The 20,823-nt window shown below is 32.0% G+C and overlaps 1 protein-coding gene across 1 annotated transcript; it reads left to right on the top strand.

The window, feature by feature from the left end:
- The first annotated feature begins 2,407 nt into the window (after positions 1-2,407).
- Positions 2,408-5,136, top strand: LOC110659452 (probable WRKY transcription factor 31). The gene is made up of 5 exons (XM_021817396.2): positions 2,408-2,962; positions 3,048-3,146; positions 3,247-3,810; positions 3,904-4,017; positions 4,152-5,136. The coding sequence occupies exons 1-5, from the start codon at positions 2,576-2,578 to the stop codon at positions 4,911-4,913; spliced, it is 1,926 nt and encodes a 641-aa protein (XP_021673088.2). The 5' UTR covers positions 2,408-2,575; the 3' UTR covers positions 4,914-5,136.
- Positions 5,137-20,823: the final 15,687 nt, after the last annotated feature.

Here is a 20,823-nt window from a genome sequence, read left to right on the forward strand (position 1 = left end):
AAATTATTAAAGAAAATTTTTCTTTTATTTAAAGTGATTATCATTTTACACTATAAAAAAATTATATTAATAATCGAACGAGTCAATTATTAATCCATTAAAATCGGTTACAAATCGATTTAGTATTTGATTCAATCGGTTATAATAAGGATGATCGTAAATAATAATTGTTAATCAAATCGTTTGCTAAATTAATTAAATTTAAAAAAAAATAAAACTTTTAATAAGAAACTATCGGTTACTAATAGTAACCGATTTAATAATAGCAATTGAAATATAATCAGTTTAAAAAATTTGATATTTTTAATTTTATAATTTTATAACCATTTTATAAATTAATTGCTATTTAAAATTAATTTAGCAATTGAAAGGCCGGTTGCTAATTTAAAAAAATATTATAAAAAATTAAATTTTCAAATAATAAATAAAAATTTAAATAAATAAAATTTTCAAAAATTATGAAAATAATAAATTACGAATGAAAAATTAGTGCTAAAAAATTAATATAAAAATATTATAAAAAATTAATAACCGTAACTATTATAAAAAATATTAACAAAAAAAATTAAATATAAAAAAATATTTATAAGACAAATTACAAAAAAAATTACTATATATGTTATAATAAAAAAATTACTAAAAATTAATATTACAAATAATTTACTAACAAAAATTATATTTGTATAAAAACTTTTATCTGCTGAAGAAAAATAAATTAAATAAAAGAGATGAGAAAAAAAAAGATGACGAGGAAGAACGTAAATGAGAAAGAAAAAGATGAATAAAAAAGAAAATAAATGAAAAATAAAATATAAGAGAAAGATAAAGATTAAAAAAAAAGGTAAGAAAAAAATGATGAATAAAATAGGTGACAAAAAAAAAGATAATAAAGAAACTATGTTAGAAAGAAAGAAAATATAAATAAAATAGATAAAAATGAAAAAGATGATGAAAAAAATAAGAGAAAAGAAAGAGAGAGAGAAAAAGAGTAATAGGGAAATAAAATAAGTGATAGTTTGTATAAACGAATTAGCAATCGATTTCTTGAATAAGTTGTTGTTAGCAATTAATTGCTAAGTATATATTTAAAGTTTTTTTTAATATAAATTAGTAATTAATTTAGTAACTAATTATAAATTGTTACTAATAGTAATTAATTTTAGAAATCAATTATAAATCGATTATTAATAATAATCAATTTAATAATTGATTCTTGAGTCGATTACTAAATTTTTTAAAATTAAGTATTTTATTAAAAGATTAAAATTATAAATCAGTTATAAAATTAGTTGATAATAGCAATTGATTTTAATCAGTTTTAAAATTAATTATTTTATACAGTATTAATTAATTTTATTAATTATGCTTTAATAATTAATTAGAAACGGATTATATAATCAGAAAATCCAGAAGGAATCCTAACTTGAAAAAAAATGATTTGGAAATGGTTAAGTTAAAGAAGCAGAAAGACTTCGCCTCTTCAAAAAATGCGGCCGCTTCAATTGGTCTTTAGAATCCTTCCTTTTCTTTAAGGTTGATAAGAAATAAAATTAGGGAAACAGGAAATCTGATAAGAGAAGAATAGAGTTTATATACATGGCTGGATGAATACAAGAAGCAAAAATAATTAGCACGTGTAACACATGTATACAGAACATCTAACTAAAATTAGAATTGAAATTAGCTAATTAATTTCAGAATAAATAGAACCAATTATAATTATTGTAAAAACAAATTAACTTATTAAAATAATAATAAATTTCATTTACGCATAAATAAGGTTGTTATAAAGAAATTTTAAAATTAAAAAATAAATATAAATATTAAAAATATAGTTATAGTCAAGGAGCTTTAGAGAAGCCAAGGGATTCGGTCCACACCACAGCCGACGGGGTCAACCCGATAAGTAGGTTCGAGTCCGGCCATCCTACTTGTCAAAATGTAAACAAAAACTCTTAGATCGTAGGCCCCACGAGGTTTCTACAGTAGGAGTGGGGCCCAATATTCCCAATAGGAATTCGTTGACTGAGGCAATCCTTTTTCAGAGAGAGAGAGGTGCCGAGCCAATAGGGGCGGTGAATTTTTGGAACGCGTCAATCTCCTCTGCTTTGGTCCCACGTTTTGACAAAACAAAATCAAACAATTTTCCTTCTTCTGGGCCCCATTCATCTTGTGGTCCCACCCTCACTCTCTAATTTTCTCTCTCATCACCGTTCTACGATCTAAGGTAAGGTCACCGTCTCTGGGGAGAGAGATGATCGAGTGGGAAAGCTCTTACCTTACTTTGACACGACTTTGCACTTAAAAAAACAAAAAAGGTTAAAAAAAAAGAAGTTAAAAAAAAAAAAGAAAGTGAGCGTAAATTTAGTTACAATAGAATAGTCCACATGGAAGCAAAGTCTCCATCGTCTCTAAATCTAAAGCAAATATTTAACGCATAAACCACGCACCACTATTTAGTATTTACTGGTGTTTGGTCTTCTTCTAAGGTCTCAACATCCATTTTTATTGCCGAGTCCATTGCACCGTTTAAAGCTTTACATCTGTCTCTTTCTCTCTCTCTCTTTCTTGATTTATGGCCAAGGGGAGGAGCTGTGGACTCTCCATTGATTCAGATCTAATCACTTCTACTTTCTTTATCCATAAGCCTACTGTGCTCAATTCTTTCCCTGAAGAAAATTTCAAGAATCCCAACTGTAATAACCTCACTCTCATGGATGCTTCTGCTTCAAGGTCTCCTCCTCCCACTATCCAATTCCCAGTCAATCTTAACTCCACCACTCATGACCATGAAGATGATGATGATGATGTTTCTTTACCCTCTGATGATAATAAACGGAAGGTCATCGATGAAATGGATTTTTTTGCAGAGAAAGAGCATGATGAAGTTAAGCCTTCTAATAAATTAACCCATGGTTTTAAAGAACTTAAGAGTCCTACCCGATTGGAGTTTGACGTAAACGTGAGTTTCCCATCTCAGGTTTTTTATTTAATGGTGGAGTTTTTGTAGTGTTTTGTGATTTTTCTTGGTTTGGTAACATATGCAGACTGGTTTGAATCTTCTTACTACCAATACTAGCAGTGATCAATCCTTGGTTGATGATGGAATATCGTCGAACATGGAAGATAAGAGAGCTAAAAGTGAGGTATAATCAATTTCTTTTTTCATTTTAGAAGAATTCTTTTCTTCTTTATGTTTGTACTGATGATATATATGGTATATTGTTTGGCTTTTCTTTTTTGCAGTTAGCAGTTCTGCAAGCAGAGCTAGAGCGCATGAAAGTTGAGAATCTACGGTTAAGAGATATGCTGAATCAGGTTACCAGCAATTACAATTCGTTACAGATGCATTTAGTCACAATTATGCAGGACCAAAAGCCTCGAGAGAGCAATCAAGAGCATGTGCAAGATGGATTAGACAGAAAACTTGAAGACAATAAGAAACATAGCGGGAATGGAGTAGTGGTTCCTCGACAGTTCATGGATCTTGGTCCGGCTACTGCTGCCACTATTGGTGGTGGTGGTGACACAGATGAGCTTTCTTTATCTTCATCAGAAGGAAGAAGTCGCGATCGATCGAGGTCACCGGGAAATAATGAAGAGAATCGAAATAATAATGAAGATGGGATGGTGTTTGATCAAGATAAGAAGAGAAATATTGGTAGAGAAGATAGTCCAGATCAAGGGTCCCAAGGTTGGGGTCCTAATAAGATTGCTAGATTTAATTCGACAAAAAGTAATGTTGATCAGACAGAGGCTACCATTAGAAAGGCTCGTGTGTCTGTCAGAGCTAGATCAGAGGCTCCTATGGTAATTAAAGGCAATTTGCATATTAGTTATATTTTTGAAATTTAACCTTTCTGAATTGATTTTAACTGGGAAATTCTTGATTCTTTTTGTTAGATAACTGATGGATGCCAATGGAGAAAGTATGGACAGAAGATGGCTAAGGGAAATCCATGTCCTCGAGCTTATTATAGGTGCACCATGGCCGCTGGTTGCCCAGTTAGAAAACAGGTATATATATATATATATATATATATATATATATATATATATATATATATATATATTTTTTTTTTTTTCTCAAGATCCTTTGATAGATAATTGCATATGTTGGATTCCTGATACATGAATTTTGTTTTTGATAGGTACAAAGATGTGCAGAAGATCAAACGATCCTCATAACGACATATGAGGGTAATCACAACCATCCTTTGCCTCCGGCTGCCATGGCTATGGCATCAACAACTTCATCAGCAGCAAGAATGTTACTGTCAGGGTCCATGTCTAGTGCTGATGGAATAATGAACCCAAATTTCCTGACCCGAACTCTCCTACCATGCTCCTCTAGCATGGCAACCATATCTGCTTCAGCCCCATTTCCTACAGTTACATTAGACCTAACCCAAAACCCAAACCCATTACAATTCCAAAGACAGCCAAGTCAATTCCAAGTTCCATTCCCAAACCCACCTCAAAATTTTGCCAATTCTTCAGCAGCAGCAGCAGCAGCAGCACTGCTACCTCAGATTTTTGGACAAGCATTTTACAATCAATCAAAGTTTTCTGGGCTACAAATGTCTCAAGACGTGGAAGGTAACAATAAATTAGGCCACCAATCACAAGTAGCAGCAGCAGCAGCAGCAGCAATCCACCAGCAGCAGGGGCAGCAAAATTCATTGGCTGACACCGTTACCGCTGCAACTGCTGCTATTGCAGCTGATCCCAACTTCACTGCAGCTTTGGCAGCTGCAATTACCTCAATAATTGGTGGTGGTGGCGCTCAACCCAGCAACATAACTAGTAGTTCTACTACTTCTAGCACCAACCTCATAACCATCAGCAATACCAGTGGCAGCATATCTACTACCATCAACAATACCAATGGCAACAATAAAATCAACAACTGATGTTTCCAGGGAAATTGATGGCAAATATTTGCCCTTTCCTATCCTTTCTTTTCTTTTCCTTTCATTTTCTTTTTGATAGGAGGAAAAAAAAAACCCATAATTACACATGTTCATTATATTCTTTGTTATTTGAATAATTTGTTTTCCATTGTATGTCAATAGAAAGTTATTTGAAAAAAGAATAAAAATAGAAAAAAAAGCACAAAATATTGATAAGAACTTAGATATTTGGCTATGTTGAGATGATACCTAGCCTGTGAATAAGGTAGTTTTGTTTGAATTTCTAAATGCCCGTTTGTCAAAGCTTCTTTTTGTATCTTTCTGAATAGGTGGAGCCAAGAAAACCCAGAAAGATAGGAAACAAAAAAGAAAAATAAGAGAGAGAGAGAGAATTTAATGTTTTGTTGGAGTAACGTGTAGAAGATGGCAGTCAAGGAAGGCGTCAACAAAATCGTCTAACATCAAATGTAGTGGTTGAAAAGGGTTTTGGGATTTGTTTGACACGCAAAGGAAATTAAGGAAGAGAGAGACTTTTGCTTTTATCAGAACTTTGTCTGCTTGCATGGCAATTCAGCCCCACTTGAACTTATGTATACGTGCGCATGTGGATTAGATAGATAAGACTTACCTTCATAGTCCCTGTTCAATAAAAAAAATGCTGGGACAGATCTTAAAATTAAGTATTCTTCATATATGATAAGTAGATTTTCTACTATATACGAGAAATAAAATTAAAAATAAAAAAATATTTTAAAATTATCAAATAAAATAATTTATGCATTTTATTGTGTATTAAAACAATTGCAAATTCATTACTTTAGTTTTTTTAAACAGAAGAACTCATTTCATTTAAAGAGTACAAGAGTAGAAATTTAATTAAAACATATTTAAACTTCTAAATAAATTGATTTCTAATATTTTTAATACACTTAATATTTACATAACTTAAAAAGAAAATAAAAACTAGATTAGTAATTAATGAGCCACTTGAAACGCATACTTAAGACTATTTATGAATCTCAAAGGAAGGTAGGGGTACACAAATATTTTAATAATCTTCGAATAGGCCGAATCAACCTTTTGAGAAGGTTTGCAAGCCAGTGATCTAAGTCATTTTGATGTCGAAAAAATGTTGGCACCATAAAGGTAGATTGAATGTCTAGTAGATCAGCTCAAAGCATCACTCAATCTAGCCTTCTTTCTCTTCCCAAGCACAAAATAATTCTAGGGAGACTAGTGGAGAACTAACAAAAGAGAGCACAAAGCTCTCACTGAAATGGGTCAAACTCATATGAAAATTGAAGGTACAAGAGAAAGAAAGACAAAAGAAAAGGAGAAAAAAAAAGTAAAAGATGAAAGATGTCATACAAAAAGAAAGAAAGGAGGTAAGAAGAAACGAGGAGAAAGTAAGAGAGGGAGGGAGGGGTTGCCACCAAGCGAACAACCCCTCCCTAAAGCTATTTTTGTGTTGAGAGAGTTTTTAGTGAGTGAAAGTCTAGTGAGATGAAAAATAGCATTATTTAAGCTCATAACAATCCATAGTATTAACATTTGATGAAAAAGTAAGAATAAATTTGCCATTACCAAATCGTTGTTGTCATTCATAATCCTCTTGTTTGAAAACTAAAATTATATAAGAATTTAATTCAATTATTTTTTTTTTGTCAATTGGAAGAAAGAATTAAATTGTTTTTAACTTGAAAGAATTTTATTTTGAAAGAAATATAAATAAGAATGACTATGTAAAAATTCAATTAAATTTTTTGCCTAAATAAGAGTAAAAAAATGAGTTAATAAATTATGATTCATATTTATTAAAAAAATAATAATTTTTTTAAATTAAAGAATCCCGGCAAAGAGAGGAGCAACATGCGCAACTAAAATAAAAATCTTACTTGTATAAATAGGACTGAAATATTTTCCTTTTAAAAATAAAAAAAAAAAGTAATCTATATAATATATAAATTTATGAAATAAGGGAAACATTGAAATTAACTAAAATACTCCTAGTAATTTAATATTATTATAATAAAAAACTAAATTTAATTAGTTATTATAAATTTTATTAATATTTTTCAAAAATTCTAATTCTAACACAATTATAATTCTAAATTATAATACATATATACATAATTATAATTCAAAAAAATAAGAGACTTCAAATTCTATTTACAATATAGCTAAGCAACGAAAATATTAAACTCTAATTTACTATATATGTGCCATATTCTTTTCTCTAACCAATTAATGATTACTTGATAAATTAGCATTTTATTAAAATTCTTTTCTAACAAACTCTAATTAAAATTTTTTATACCGTTAATTATTATGAAAGCTAATTGATTATTTATAATGATTATTATTATATCTATTGTTATTTAATATTAATTGATTATAATAATTATTATTATACTTATTTGCTCAAATTGATTTGTGATTGAAAATTATGTTAGAAAATTATATTCATATATAAAATTATAATTCTATAATTATAGTTATAGTTATAATTATAATTTAAATTTTAAAAGTTTAAAATTTAATATAATACACTGATGATAAAAAAAAATTAAATAAATTATAGTAATATTAGAATTGTAATTTTAGTTTGATAATTTCTCTATATTGAGATTACATTGTTATTGTTGACCCCACAAGCTCAAAGGAGCATAGATTTTGATGATACCAAAACTCAACTAGAATCAAACTAACATTGTTTTAAGTGTTGTGTATCTCAAAGAAGAAGGACAAAAGGATTTTATAATGGATTGGTCCTTATGAAGAAAAGATGACATTCTAAGGATAACACAAGACGAAGCAAAAGAGATAAAAGAAGAAAAGGTTACCTTCCAAGGCTGCATTGAAAATCAGATTTGAAGGTACATCTAGTATAGAAATTAGTTTTATTTCTTAGGATTACTTGTGAAAAGAATTGAGGAGTAAAAGTCAATGATGCTTATCTTTAATCCCTCAAAAGATTTTTTTTTAAATATCATTACTGGCCTAAAAATGTTTGACTATGATTTGGTGTAAAGTTTTATAGTTTTGAAAGTTATGCAGAAAAGTTTTCATGGTATGCTAACTGGTTTGCTACTTATATTAGTATGCTAACTGGTTTGCTATTTTCTCAAGTACGCTAACTGTCTCAACTCTGCACAACATCGCAGAAAACGACAAAATAACGGCTATTTTCTTGAAATTCGTATCTGTAACGTTCAAATGGGTTACCAGCGGTAAAAAACGTTCCAAAGCTATAAATACATCTTTCTTTGGCCATTTTGCACTTAATGAAAGTCCCTCTACTGTTCAAAATCATTAAAGCTTTCATTCAAAGTGCTCAAAGTGATTTATTGCTCATCATTGGCTTATTTACTCAACTCTTCTTTATAGTTGCTGTTGTAATTGAGTGAGAGTGAGTTTTTCAACACATTATTATCATTTGTGAGAGGTCATTCAAGCACCTATTGAAGCTTGGTTGTGATAAGTGTTTGGGATAACACTTGGTAGAAGTGTGAAGCTACTTGTAAAAGCTTTGTTGAGAAGATTTGTAAAGGGCTTTGTCTCTTGCCTTGAAAAGAGAAGAATAGTGGAGTGAAGACTCAAAGTGTGATCTTTGAGAGAGTGGATGTAGGCTAGTTAAAGCCGAACCACTATAAAAATTCGATGTTCATTTTCTCAACCCTTGCTCTTTACATTTTTGCAATTTAGCTTTATGAATGATATGCTTTTCTTGATATGAAAATTGATATCATATCTTTGTTGATCTTGCCGCTATCTGAGAAAAATAGTTTCTTGCAAAATCTGCGATATCGATATATTACATTGGTTATCTGTTGTCTTTGTCGGATAGGATATCCGTATCTTGCTCTAGTTCTTTGTGATAAAAGCGTATTCGGTTCTTGATATATTTCTTGAATGCTTATATAGTCTGTTACATCAAGATTATCTGATTGCATCTGACTCAAACTTGAGTCAACTTGTCAATAGAGCTATATTGTTCATTTTCACATTAGATAATTTAGTTGAACCTAGTTGCAATTTTCAAAAGTTTTGAGCAAGAAACGAAAATTGTTTTTAAAGTCCAATTCACCCCCCTCTTGGACATATTTTGGGACATCAATTTGGTATCGAGCTTGTCTCTCTTGCTTGAGGATTAAACCCTTAGAGTGATCCACACACATGGCTAGTTCATCTAGAAATTCTTTGGTATACACCTTAGTGAAGGTTATTCCATCACTAGACCACCACTTTTTAATGGCACAAATTACTCCTTTTGGAAAACTAGAATGAGAAACTTTATACAATCTGTTGACATTGATGCTTGGAGAATAGTTAAAGATGGTCCTTATATTCCTTATAAAAACATTGAAGGAACTGTACAAATTCCTAAAGCTGAAGTTGAATTTGATGATAATGATTGGAAGAAAATTTCTACAAATGCCAAGGCTATTAATATTCTTCATTGTGCTCTTGATATTAATGAGTATAATCGTGTTTCAGGATGTCAAACTGCAAAAGAGATATGGGACAAACTAGAAGTCACATATGAAGGAACTGATGTGGTAAAAGAGTCAAAGGCAAACCTCCTCATCCGTGATTATGAATTATTTGAGATGAAACCTGGTGAAACTATTGCTGAAATGAGTACCAGATTTACAGACCTTGTAAATCTACTTAAAGCTCTTGGAAAGAGATTTGAAGAACAAGAACTTGTAAAGAAAATTCTGAGGTCTCTTCCAAAGACGTGGGAAGCAAAGACCACTCATTATTCAAGACACCAAGGATTTGGAAAGTACACCTATGATGAGCTGATTGGTTCTCTCATTGCACATGAGATGATTTATAAGAAAGATGAGAATGAAGGTGATCAAAAGAAAAAGAAAGGGATAGCTTTCATATCCGAAAAAGTAGATGAGAAAAAGAAAAATGTTGCTCTTAAAGCTAATTCAAGTGATGATTCAAGTGCTTCAAGTGATGATGATGAAGATATGGCTATGATAGTCAAAAGATTCAAAAGAGCATTTAGAAAAGGTGGAAGCAAATACAAGAAGTTCACAAAGAAATATGCTCCAAAGACTCCAAATCATTCAAGTGAAATAGTTTGTTATGAGTGTAACAAACCAGGCCACATTAAGCCAAAATGTCCTACATTGAAGAAGAAAAATAAGTTTAGAAAGGACAAAAGCAAAAAGGCAATGGCAGCAACTTGGAGTGACAGTGATTCTTCATCAAATGATGAAACAAGTGACAAAGAGGCTGCAAATACTTGTATGATGGCAATTGAAGAAAAAGATGAAAGCTCACACATCGAAGATAGTGAAAATGAGGTAAATCTTGAACTTTCTAATGTTGATGAATTAGAACTTGCATTTGTGAAGACATATGATAAGTATAGAACTTTTAAAAAGAAATGCAAAATTTTAGTTCATGAAAATTGTGCTTTAAGATCAGAAAATATTTCATTGAGTATGGTTTCAAAGGAAAATGAATTTTATAAATCTCAAATGAAATTATTTAAGGAAGTTAATGATGAGCTTCAAAGATCAAAAGAAGTATGTGAACAACTTCTTGAGAAAAACAGAATTCTTGAAGAAAAAGTTGAATCTTTGACAAGAGATTTATCTAAATTTACAAAAGGAAAAGAAACACTTGATATACTTCTTGGGAATCAAAGATTTACAAATGAAAAATCTGGAATTGGATATGATGGATTTATGAAGTATGGAAAATACAAACAATTATTGTTAAAGCTACATCCTTTTCTCAACCGAGTATTACATGCTTTTATTGTAATCATAGAGGTCATATGATTAATGCTTGTCCTATTAGGAAAGGAACCTTTAAGGCAAAGAAAGTATGGGTGCCTAAAGGAACCCTACCTAATGTTACTAACATTCAAGGACCCAAAGTTGCTTGGGTACCTAAGAACAGTTAACTGATTTCAGGTCTGCCTAAGGAGTATGCTGGAAACAGAACATTGGTACATTGATAGTGGCTGCTCTAGGCACATGACAGGAAATAAAGGCAAGTTTTCCTCTCTTACCTTGAAAGAAGAAGGTTATGTGAAATTTGGTGATAAAAGCAAAGCTAAAATTGTTGGATGTGGAACTATTGGTAAAAATCCTTGCATTGAGAATGTTGCATTAGTTCAAGGATTAAAGTATAATCTTTTAAGTGTTAGTCAACTATGTGATAATGGTTTTAAAGTGGTTTTTACTTCTACACATTGTGAGATTCATGGAAATAATGTTATGTTTGCTGGTGCTAGAATAGATAATATTTACCTACTTGATTTAACAAGTCTTGAAGAAAATTGTGAAACATGCTTTATGACTTCACATGATAGTGCATGGTTATGGCATAGAAAATTAGGACATGCTAGCATGAGTACTCTTGCTAAACTTTCTAGAAAGAACCTTGTTAGAGGACTTCCAAAGCTAAGATTTGAAAAAGAATTTCAATGTAAAGCTTGTGCACTTGGTAAGCATACAAAATCATCTTTTAAATCAAAAAATGTTGTAACTACGTCTAGACCATTGGAATTGTTGCATCTTGATCTTTTTGGTCCAATCACACCTAGAAGTCTAGGAGGCAAGGCATATGCATTTGTAATTGTTGATGATTTTTCAAGATTCACATGGACTTTCTTTCTTGCTCATAAAGATGAAACCTTTGATATATTTGAAGCCTTTTGCAAAAGAACTCAAAATGAAAAAGGATATTGCATTACATCTTTGAGGAGTGATCATGGAAAAGAATTTGAGAATAATTTGTTTGAAAATTTCTGCTCTCAAAATGGTATTTATCATACATTTTCAGCTCCTAGAACTCCACAACAAAATGGAGTTGTTGAAAGGAAAAATAGATCTTTGCAAGAAATGGCAAGAACAATCTTTGAATGAAAGCAGTTTACCAAAATATTTACAGGCGGAATAAATCTGACATGCTATATTTTGAACGAGTTTCCATTAGAGCTATTTTAAAGAAAACTCCTTATGAACTATGGAAAGGAAGAAAACCCAATATTGCATATTTTCATGTCTTTGGTTGCAAATGTTACATTTTGAATAACAAAGACAATCTCAAGAAATTTGATGCTAAATCTTATGAAGGAATATTTCTAGGGTATTCAACAAATAGCAAAGCATATAGGATTTTCAATAGAAAAACATTGACCATGGAAGAATCAATGCATATACTTTTTGATGATGCTAACACTTCCTTGCAAAGGAAAGATTCTTGTGATGATGAATTTGAGCAGATTCTAAATTCAAAGAAGTCGAATAATGATGAGCTTGAATCAAAAGAACAAGTGGAGGATGATCAAAATGACAAAGAAGAAGAACTCCCTTGCTCCACAAATATTGAAATTCAAGAAGACTCCCAACCAAATGTGGAAGAACTACAAATTGAGGAACCTCAACATCAAGATATTCCACAAGAATGGAGATACCATAGAAATCATGCCAAAGATGACATTCTTGATAGTCCATCACAAAGAATGATGACAAGAGCTCAACTTAGAAGATATTTTGGTAATGTTGCTTTTGTTTCTCAATTTGAACCCAAAACATATGATGATGCTCAAAATGATGAAAATTGGCTTTTTGCTATGCAAGAGGAATTAAATCAATTTGAAAGAAACAAAGTTTGGACACTTGTTCCTAAACCTAAAAAGCACACTGTTATTGGAACTAAATGGGTATTTAGGAATAAGATGGATGAAAAAGGACATGTAGTTAGAAATAAAGCTAGACTAGTAGCTCAAGGATACAACCAAGAGGAAGGTATTGATTTTGATGAAACCTTTGCTCCGGTTGCTAGAATTGAAGCTATTAGAATGTTATGTGCATTTGCATGTTTTAAGAATTTCATGCTTTATCAAATGGATGTTAAAAGTGCATTTTTAAATGGATATATTGATGAAGAAGTTTATGTAGCTCAACCTCCTGGTTTTGAAGACCCTCACTTTCCAAATCATGTTTATAAGCTTACTAAAGCTCTCTATGGTTTAAAGCAAGCTCCTAGAGCATGGTATGAGAGACTTAGTAAATTCTTGCTTCAAAATGATTTTAAAAGAGGAAAAGTGGATACTACTCTTTTCATTAAGAAAATTGGAAAAGACATGCTTATTGTGCAAATTTATGTAGATGATATTATTTTTGGTGCTACTAACCATTCTCTTTGTAAGAAATTTTCCAACATGATGAAAAGTGAATTTGAAATGAGTATGATGGGTGAACTTACTTTCTTCCTTGGATTGCAAATTAAGCAAATGAAAGATGGAATTTTTATAAATCAGTCCAAATACATAAAGGATATGTTAAAGAAGTTCAAAATGGAGGATATGAAGAGTGTTGGAACTCCCATGAGCTCAACAATTAAATTGGAGAAAGATGAAAAAGGTAAAGAGGTAGATAACAAATTTTATAGAGGTATGATTGGTTCTTTACTCTACTTGACAGCATCTAGACCAGATATTCATTTTAGTGTATGTTTATGTGCAAGATTTCAGTCATGTCCAAAAGAATCTCATCTTATAGCTGTTAAAAGAATTTTTAAATACCTCATTGGCACTCACAATATTGGCTTGTGGTATCCAAAATGTGAATTATTTGATCTTATTGGTTATAGTGATTCAGATTTTGCTGGTAGTAGATTGGATAGAAAAAGCACTTCTGGAACATGTCAATTTTTAGGTCATGCATTAGTTTCATGGCACAGTAAAAAGCAAACTTCTGTTGCACTTTCTACTGCAGAAGCTGAATATATTGCAGCTGGAAGTTGTGTTGCACAAATTTTGTGGATGAAACAACAGCTTGAAGACTTTGAAATTAAATTTGATCACATTCCCATAAGATGTGACAATACTAGTGCTATAAACCTATCAAAAAATCCTGTTCAACACTCTAGAAGCAAGCATATTGAAATTAGACATCATTTCATTAGGGATCATGTTCAAAATGGTGATATTCAAATCGAATTTGTCCCTTACGAAAAAGCGACTTGACATTTTCACAAAGCCACTTAGTGAGGAAACTTTTTGCAAAATAAGAAGAGAACTTGGTATGATTGATGCTTTTGATTAAATTTTGATGTATTCTCATGTTTCCATATGAAAATGAAGTGATATATGTTGATTTGCGATGTTGAAAATGCATTCGATATTTTTGGTGTAATTTGAAAAATTACGGATTATATCGGATATGAGCGATGTCTGCGAATTTGCTCTCGATGGCATACTAATCAGTTTGCTAATTTTCTTGTTTGCTAAACGCTTTACCACTGCTCCTACTTTTTCGCTGGCAAACTGGAAGTCAGGTCTGATTGCTCTAAAACTCTAAAATTATTTTTTCTCGAAGCGCCTATTCTGCATGTTTAAAGCCCATATGACTTAGATACCCCTCTACTTAAAGTATTGCATCATTATGTATTTAAGGGCAAAATGGACTTTTTAACACTTTGATTTGGGCGGGATTAAAATTTTTCTTCTGAACCATCAGTCTTCTCGCCGTCCTTCCTCTGCTACACGCTACCTATTCCCTGCAAAACCTACAGTTGTGTCTTTTCAGTTTTTAAAATTCAAAACCCTTCTTTCCGTCGCCTCGTTTCCCGAACCGAGCAACCGTTTTCTTTTCACCTGCTAACCCGTTTCGGTCTCACCACTTCAAGCGTTCGTCTCCCTTCATCGTTCGTAAATACTTCCGAAAACCTTTGACAGTGAATCGATTAAATCGATTATTTACAGAAAGAAAATCCCCAAAAGTTTTTCGTTTCCGTTAAATCTGCCGAAAGAAATCATTTGGCTTTGGTTATTTTTCTTTGTCGATTCGCACTCTCTGTTTCAGTATATTTCAGGTATAAAGCTTAAACCTTTAATGGAATCGTGTTCCATATTCGTCTATGCCTGTGTGTTCTGCCTTCGTAATAGGTTGATATTTTGATTTGCTCTTGTCTGTTTACTCTGCTTTTGTAATATGCTGATAATTTTTTTTTATTGCCCTCTGTTGTTTGTTCAGTTTTAGCGCTCTGTTGTTAATTTTTGGGCATTAACGTTTCGTAAAATATGGTACATAATATTAACTCGACAGCTATGGATTTATAAGAACTCTAATATTTTTTTTGCTGTCTGTTCTATTTTGTCATTGTGCTCTGTTGTGAAAAATGAATGTTGATATGCTTAAATTGATTATATATATAAATATATATATATATATTGGCTGCTCACATCACTTATTTTACAATCTCAGTTCTCTCTGTCATTTCGGCCTAATTTATTTCTAAGATTGGTTATGGCACGAGACAAAGGAAAAGGGAAAGCCAAAATCACCACATATTCATCCTCAGACTCAACTGACGCTAGTGTCCCTGCGTCACCACCTCCACAAAAGGATGCTCCTCTGGTGATTGGTAAGCCAAAAGAAACATCAAAGAAAAGAACCGATGAGCAGTCGGAAAAAGGATCTAAAAGAAGAAGACTTCAAAAGCTCGGTTGTGCATATGGAGAGGGCTATTCATGAGCCAAGGTATATTCAACGCTTTGCTTTTGTTGAAATTTCCGTTCCTTTGCAATCTTTGTTTGAGTATCAAAAATGGGATAAAGCGTTACGATCATGAAGGAGTGTATGTGGACTTAGTGCAAGAATTCTATAAAAATTTGAGGGTTGATGATTCTGAAAAAGATGAGTCCTTTAAAGTGAAAATGAAAGGGACAATTTATGAAGTGACAGTAGCTAGATTAGCTAAAGCCCTAGGAATTCCAAATAGTGGAAACAAAATCTGCTCCCACAAAGATGTTTTTTGTTGGTGGGTTCAACAAAGGGATTTTGAGGGTGAAGTGTTTAAAGGAGAAGTGAAGGATAAGACAAGCATTACTCATGCTCATCAACACATTAAAATTCTGCATAGTTTTATTATTTATGTGTTGAATCCTAGAACCGGCAGTCCCAATTATTTGAGTACCCTTGACCTCTGCATAATTTGGCATATAGTGAACCAAATTGAGTTTAATCTTGCCTATTTTATGCTGAAACAAATCATGAAATGGAAGCCACCTTATAAGCTACCCTATGCTCATCTTCTAAATGGTCTATTTAGAGACTTTGGGATACCTTTGGAATCTGAGAAACTTAGAACCAATATGATTCCAATCACTAGCTTGCAAAAAGAAGATGAAGGTAGAAAGCTAAGATTAGAGCAAGGTGATAGCTACAAAGATAGTGCAAGTGGCACTTTAAATGTTGAAGGTATTTTGGAGGAAGTAAACAATTTGAGAGAATTTGTTGAGATGGAACTTGGAGAGCTACAAAAATTTAGAAGTTTTCAAACTATTCTTATGAATGCTCTTGACTCCAAGGTTGATGGATCTTTGATGCTAATGTACAAGATTGTTGAAGAGTTGTTTAAAATCAAAGTCCATTTGGGTATTTCAACCATCGAAATTTGGAGAAACCATGGGTTGCTCTGGATCTGTTCCTCTAGCCGAGAAAGTGAAAGAAAAGGAGAAAGAGAAAGAAAAACAGGAAGAAGAAGAAACAGAAGAGGAAGAGGAAGAATAAACAGAAGAAGACGAGCAAGAAACAGATGAAGAATAAGAGAAATAGTAAGAAAAGTAGGAAGAGGAAGAAGCAGCAGCAGAAAAAGATGAAGATGAATCTGATGATGAGAATGGTACTGGAGGCAGCAAAGAGGGAAGTGGAAAAGATAAGAGTGACTCAGAGTCTGAAGCAGAACCAGAGACACCTGCTCCTGCTGCTCCTACAAAAGGAAAGGGCAAAACAGCTCAACAAGAACAAAGACGCAAACAGAAAGAGGAAACTGGTAAACCCACTGGCAAAAAGACTAAAACTGGCAAAAAGTCTGCGGTGAGTGCAGTACTAATGAGTTAGCAGATGGGCCTATTGTTCCTTTGACACCCGGAACTGAATTGGCTGCTGCAATTCTTCAAACTTTGAGTGACAAACCTATCAAGCCCAAAAAGTTGAAAATGGGTGCTCCAAAACCAATCAGGAGAAGTTCCAGGCTGAAAGGATAAACTGAACTTTGATTACATTTTATCTAACGATGCATGCATTAGTTTGCTACTTAGTCTGCTACTTTTGATTTTTCTGAACTTTAAACTAGTCTGCTATATCAGTTACTGTTTTGACTGTTTTATTCACTGCACTTAAACTGAATTTTGACTTATTCACACATGCATGATTTCTCCCATATTCTTTTGATGCTGACAAAAAGGGGGAGAAAAGTAATGAATGGTAATCTTGATACTTGATATAGTTTGTGATTACTTGTGGATAACATAGTTTGTGCATATGGTTGATATAGTTTTATGGTTGTGTATATTGTTGATATCACTTGTGAATGGTATACAGTTTGTGATTAGTGTGCATACTTGTGTATAATTAGTTAGTATCTTTAGTCACACTTGACTCCTTAAGAAAATGCTTATGGATGTTTTATTGAAATTATTAAGGGGGAGTTATTTGTGATTAATTGTTGATATAAGCACATACATAGGGGGAGTTATTCTCACATACACATTCATACACATACTCACACTTATTGACATTTACTTGGTGATTCAATTGAGTTTTGTCATCATCAAAAAGGGGGAGATTGTTGACCCCACAAGCTCAAAGGAGCATAGATTTTGATGATACCAAAACTCAACTAGAATCAAACTAACATTGTTTTAAGTGTTGTGTATCTCAAAGAAGAAGGACAAAAGGATTTTATAATGGATTGGTCCTTATGAAGAAAAGATGACATTCTAAGGATAACACAAGACGAAGCAAAAGAGATAAAAGAAGAAAAGGTTACCTTCCAAGGCTGCATTGAAAATCAGATTTGAAGGTACATCTAGTATAGAAATTAGTTTTATTTCTTAGGATTACTTGTGAAAAGAATTGAGGAGTAAAAGTCAATGATGCTTATCTTTAATCCCTCAAAAGATTTTTTTTTAAATATCATTACTGGCCTAAAAATGTTTGACTATGATTTGGTGTAAAGTTTTATAGTTTTGAAAGTTATGCAGAAAAGTTTTCATGGTATGCTAACTGGTTTGCTACTTATATTAGTATGCTAACTGGTTTGCTATTTTCTCAAGTACGCTAACTGTCTCAACTCTGCACAACATCGCAGAAAACGACAAAATAACGGCTATTTTCTTGAAATTCGTATCTGTAACGTTCAAATGGGTTCTGCAACGGTAAAAAACGTTCCAAAGCTATAAATACATCTTCCTTTGGCCATTTTGCACTTAATGAAAGTCCCTCTACTGTTCAAAATCTTTAAAGCTTTCATTCAAAGTGCTCAAAGTGATTTATTGCTCATCATTGGCTTATTTACTCAACTCTTCTTTATAGTTGCTGTTGTAATTGAGTGAGAGTGAGTTTTTCAACACATTATTATCATTTGTGAGAGGTCATTCAAGCACCTATTGAAGCTTGGTTGTGATAAGTGTTTGGGATAACACTTGGTAGAAGTGTGAAGCTACTTGTAAAAGCTTTGTTGAGAAGATTTGTAAAGGGCTTTGTCTCTTGCCTTGAAAAGAGAAGAATAGTGGAGTGAAGACTCAAAGTGTGATCTTTGAGAGAGTGGATGTAGGCTAGTTAAAGCCGAACCACTATAAAAATTCGATGTTCATTTTCTCAACCCTTGCTCTTTACATTTTTGCAATTTAGCTTTATGAATGATATGCTTTTTGATATGAAAATTGATATCATATCTTTGTTGATCTTGCTTTGCTATCGAGAAAAATAGTTTCTTGCAAAATCGATGATATCGATATATTACATTGGTTATCTGTTGTCTTTGTCGGATAGGATATCCGTATCTTGCTCTAGTTCTTTGTGATAAAAGCGTATTCGGTTCTTGATATATTTCTTGAATGCTTATATAGTGCATTACATCGATTATCTTGATTGCATCTGACTCAAACTTGAGTCAACTTGTCAATAGAGCTATATTGTTCATTTTTCACATTAGATAATTTAGTTGAACCTAGCTGCAATTTTCAAAGGTTTTGAGCAAGAACCGAAAATTGTTTTTAAAGTCCAATTCACCCCCCTCTTGGACATATTTTGGGACATCAGTTATAATTGGTATTTTTATTTATTTATTACATATTAGTAATTAAATTTAATTATAACAGATATTTTTTTTATAAAAATACAATTTAATTAAAGATATAATCTAGTTTTAATTTAATAGATACTTTATAATTTTTAATTTAATAAATTTTTTATTTATAAAATTAATTAAATTAATTAATATTATTATTTTAATTTAAATAATTAAATTAATATTTAATATTTATATGTAAATTATAGAGAGAATAATTGAAAATGTGTAGGATAAAATTATTATTGTTATTTTAGAGAAAGTCAAATTAGAGTGAGATAAATTGCAAATAAATAAGATGGGATACTTATCTTTAGTGAATATATTTTAGAGTACTATTATATCACTCTTAAACAGAGAGAAAGTGTGTAACAATTGGACTCTAACCATTAAAGTGAATGTGAAATTGATAGTGTGTACATTTCAAATAACTAGTTATTTTATTTAATGTGTTGCGCACATTATTTATACTCGTTATTAATATTTGTAATTTAATTTTGTTCATATTTAATTTTTTAATAATTTTTAATATATTATATCAGAAAAATATCACTTAATTAAAAAATAAATAATCCATTAAATATAAAATTTTTTAAAATTATAGTATTTTAAAATATTAAATTTTATAATGAAAATTAAAAACAGTTTTTCGCTAAAAACTTTATCTCCTAATGGAGGCAGTGAGACCTGGTGCAAGCGCACAGTAGGGCTTGCAAAGTTTACGGAAAAGTGTTTAGAGTTTGAACCTTCCCAGCAAATTGGCAATTTTTCTGTGGAAAATCCTTAAAAACAAGCTTCCTACAGGGGAAGTCCTTAGCAAAAGGCTTCCTAATGTGCTTTTTGTGGTCAACTTGAAACAGCAAAGCATCTCCTCTTGTTCTATCCTAAGGCAATTGAAGTATGGATTCACTCCCCCATTCGCCTTAGGTCCACTATGTTGCGCAGTAAAGAGATGAAAGATGTGGTCTGAGCTACTTAATTACATTAGGAATAGTAATGAGGGCAAAAGGCTTATGGAATTAACAGTGTTTATCATGTGGCAGCTCTGGAAAAATATGAACCAATTAGTGTTCCACCATCAGAGCTTCCCTTTTCATGAAGTGCTCAATTTTGCTGCCAGGCATCATGCAGAATTTGTGAATGCTAATACCGCAAAAGAACCTCTTTCAGTGCAACATGAACCTCCTCAATCTGTCTTCATTCCACCACCCTAAAATATCTTGAAAATCAGCTTTGATGCAGCGGTTAATAAAGACAAAGGTTTCGGAGCAGTAGTAGCATTAGCTCGGGAAAGTAAGGGCAGCAACAATGGATGGACCTGCAAGCAAATTCAGGCAATTACTGATCCGTCGGTCTTGGAAGGTTTGGCTTGTATGGAAGCCTTATTTTTTGCGAGGAGGAGGAATTTCAGGCGAGTTATCTTTGAAGGGGACTCACAGGTGCTTATCGAGTCCATCAATGGTTCTATTACTCCTCTCAAATTCAAGGAATAGCATCAGATATTCTATCGTTAGCACAACCCTTTGAGAAATGTTCCTTTAGCTTTGTTAGAAGAGGAGGCAACCAAGTTTCCCATAGTGTAGCAGTACTAGCTTTTAGGGACCCTTCTTTCTTGTACAATCCCTTACAACAATTTCACTTTGTATTCTCCCTCATGCCCAATTAAGGCTTTAATGAAATCATTATCTTTGAGGAAAAAAAAAAAAAGAATAATCAGATTTCTAGTTTCCCCAATTGCATTTCTTATCAATTTTTTTTCATATTAATCAAACCTTATCTTTGATGGGAAAAA

This window comes from Hevea brasiliensis, chromosome 7, assembly GCF_030052815.1.
Source record: "Hevea brasiliensis isolate MT/VB/25A 57/8 chromosome 7, ASM3005281v1, whole genome shotgun sequence".
Taxonomy (NCBI): Eukaryota; Viridiplantae; Streptophyta; class Magnoliopsida; order Malpighiales; family Euphorbiaceae; genus Hevea; species Hevea brasiliensis.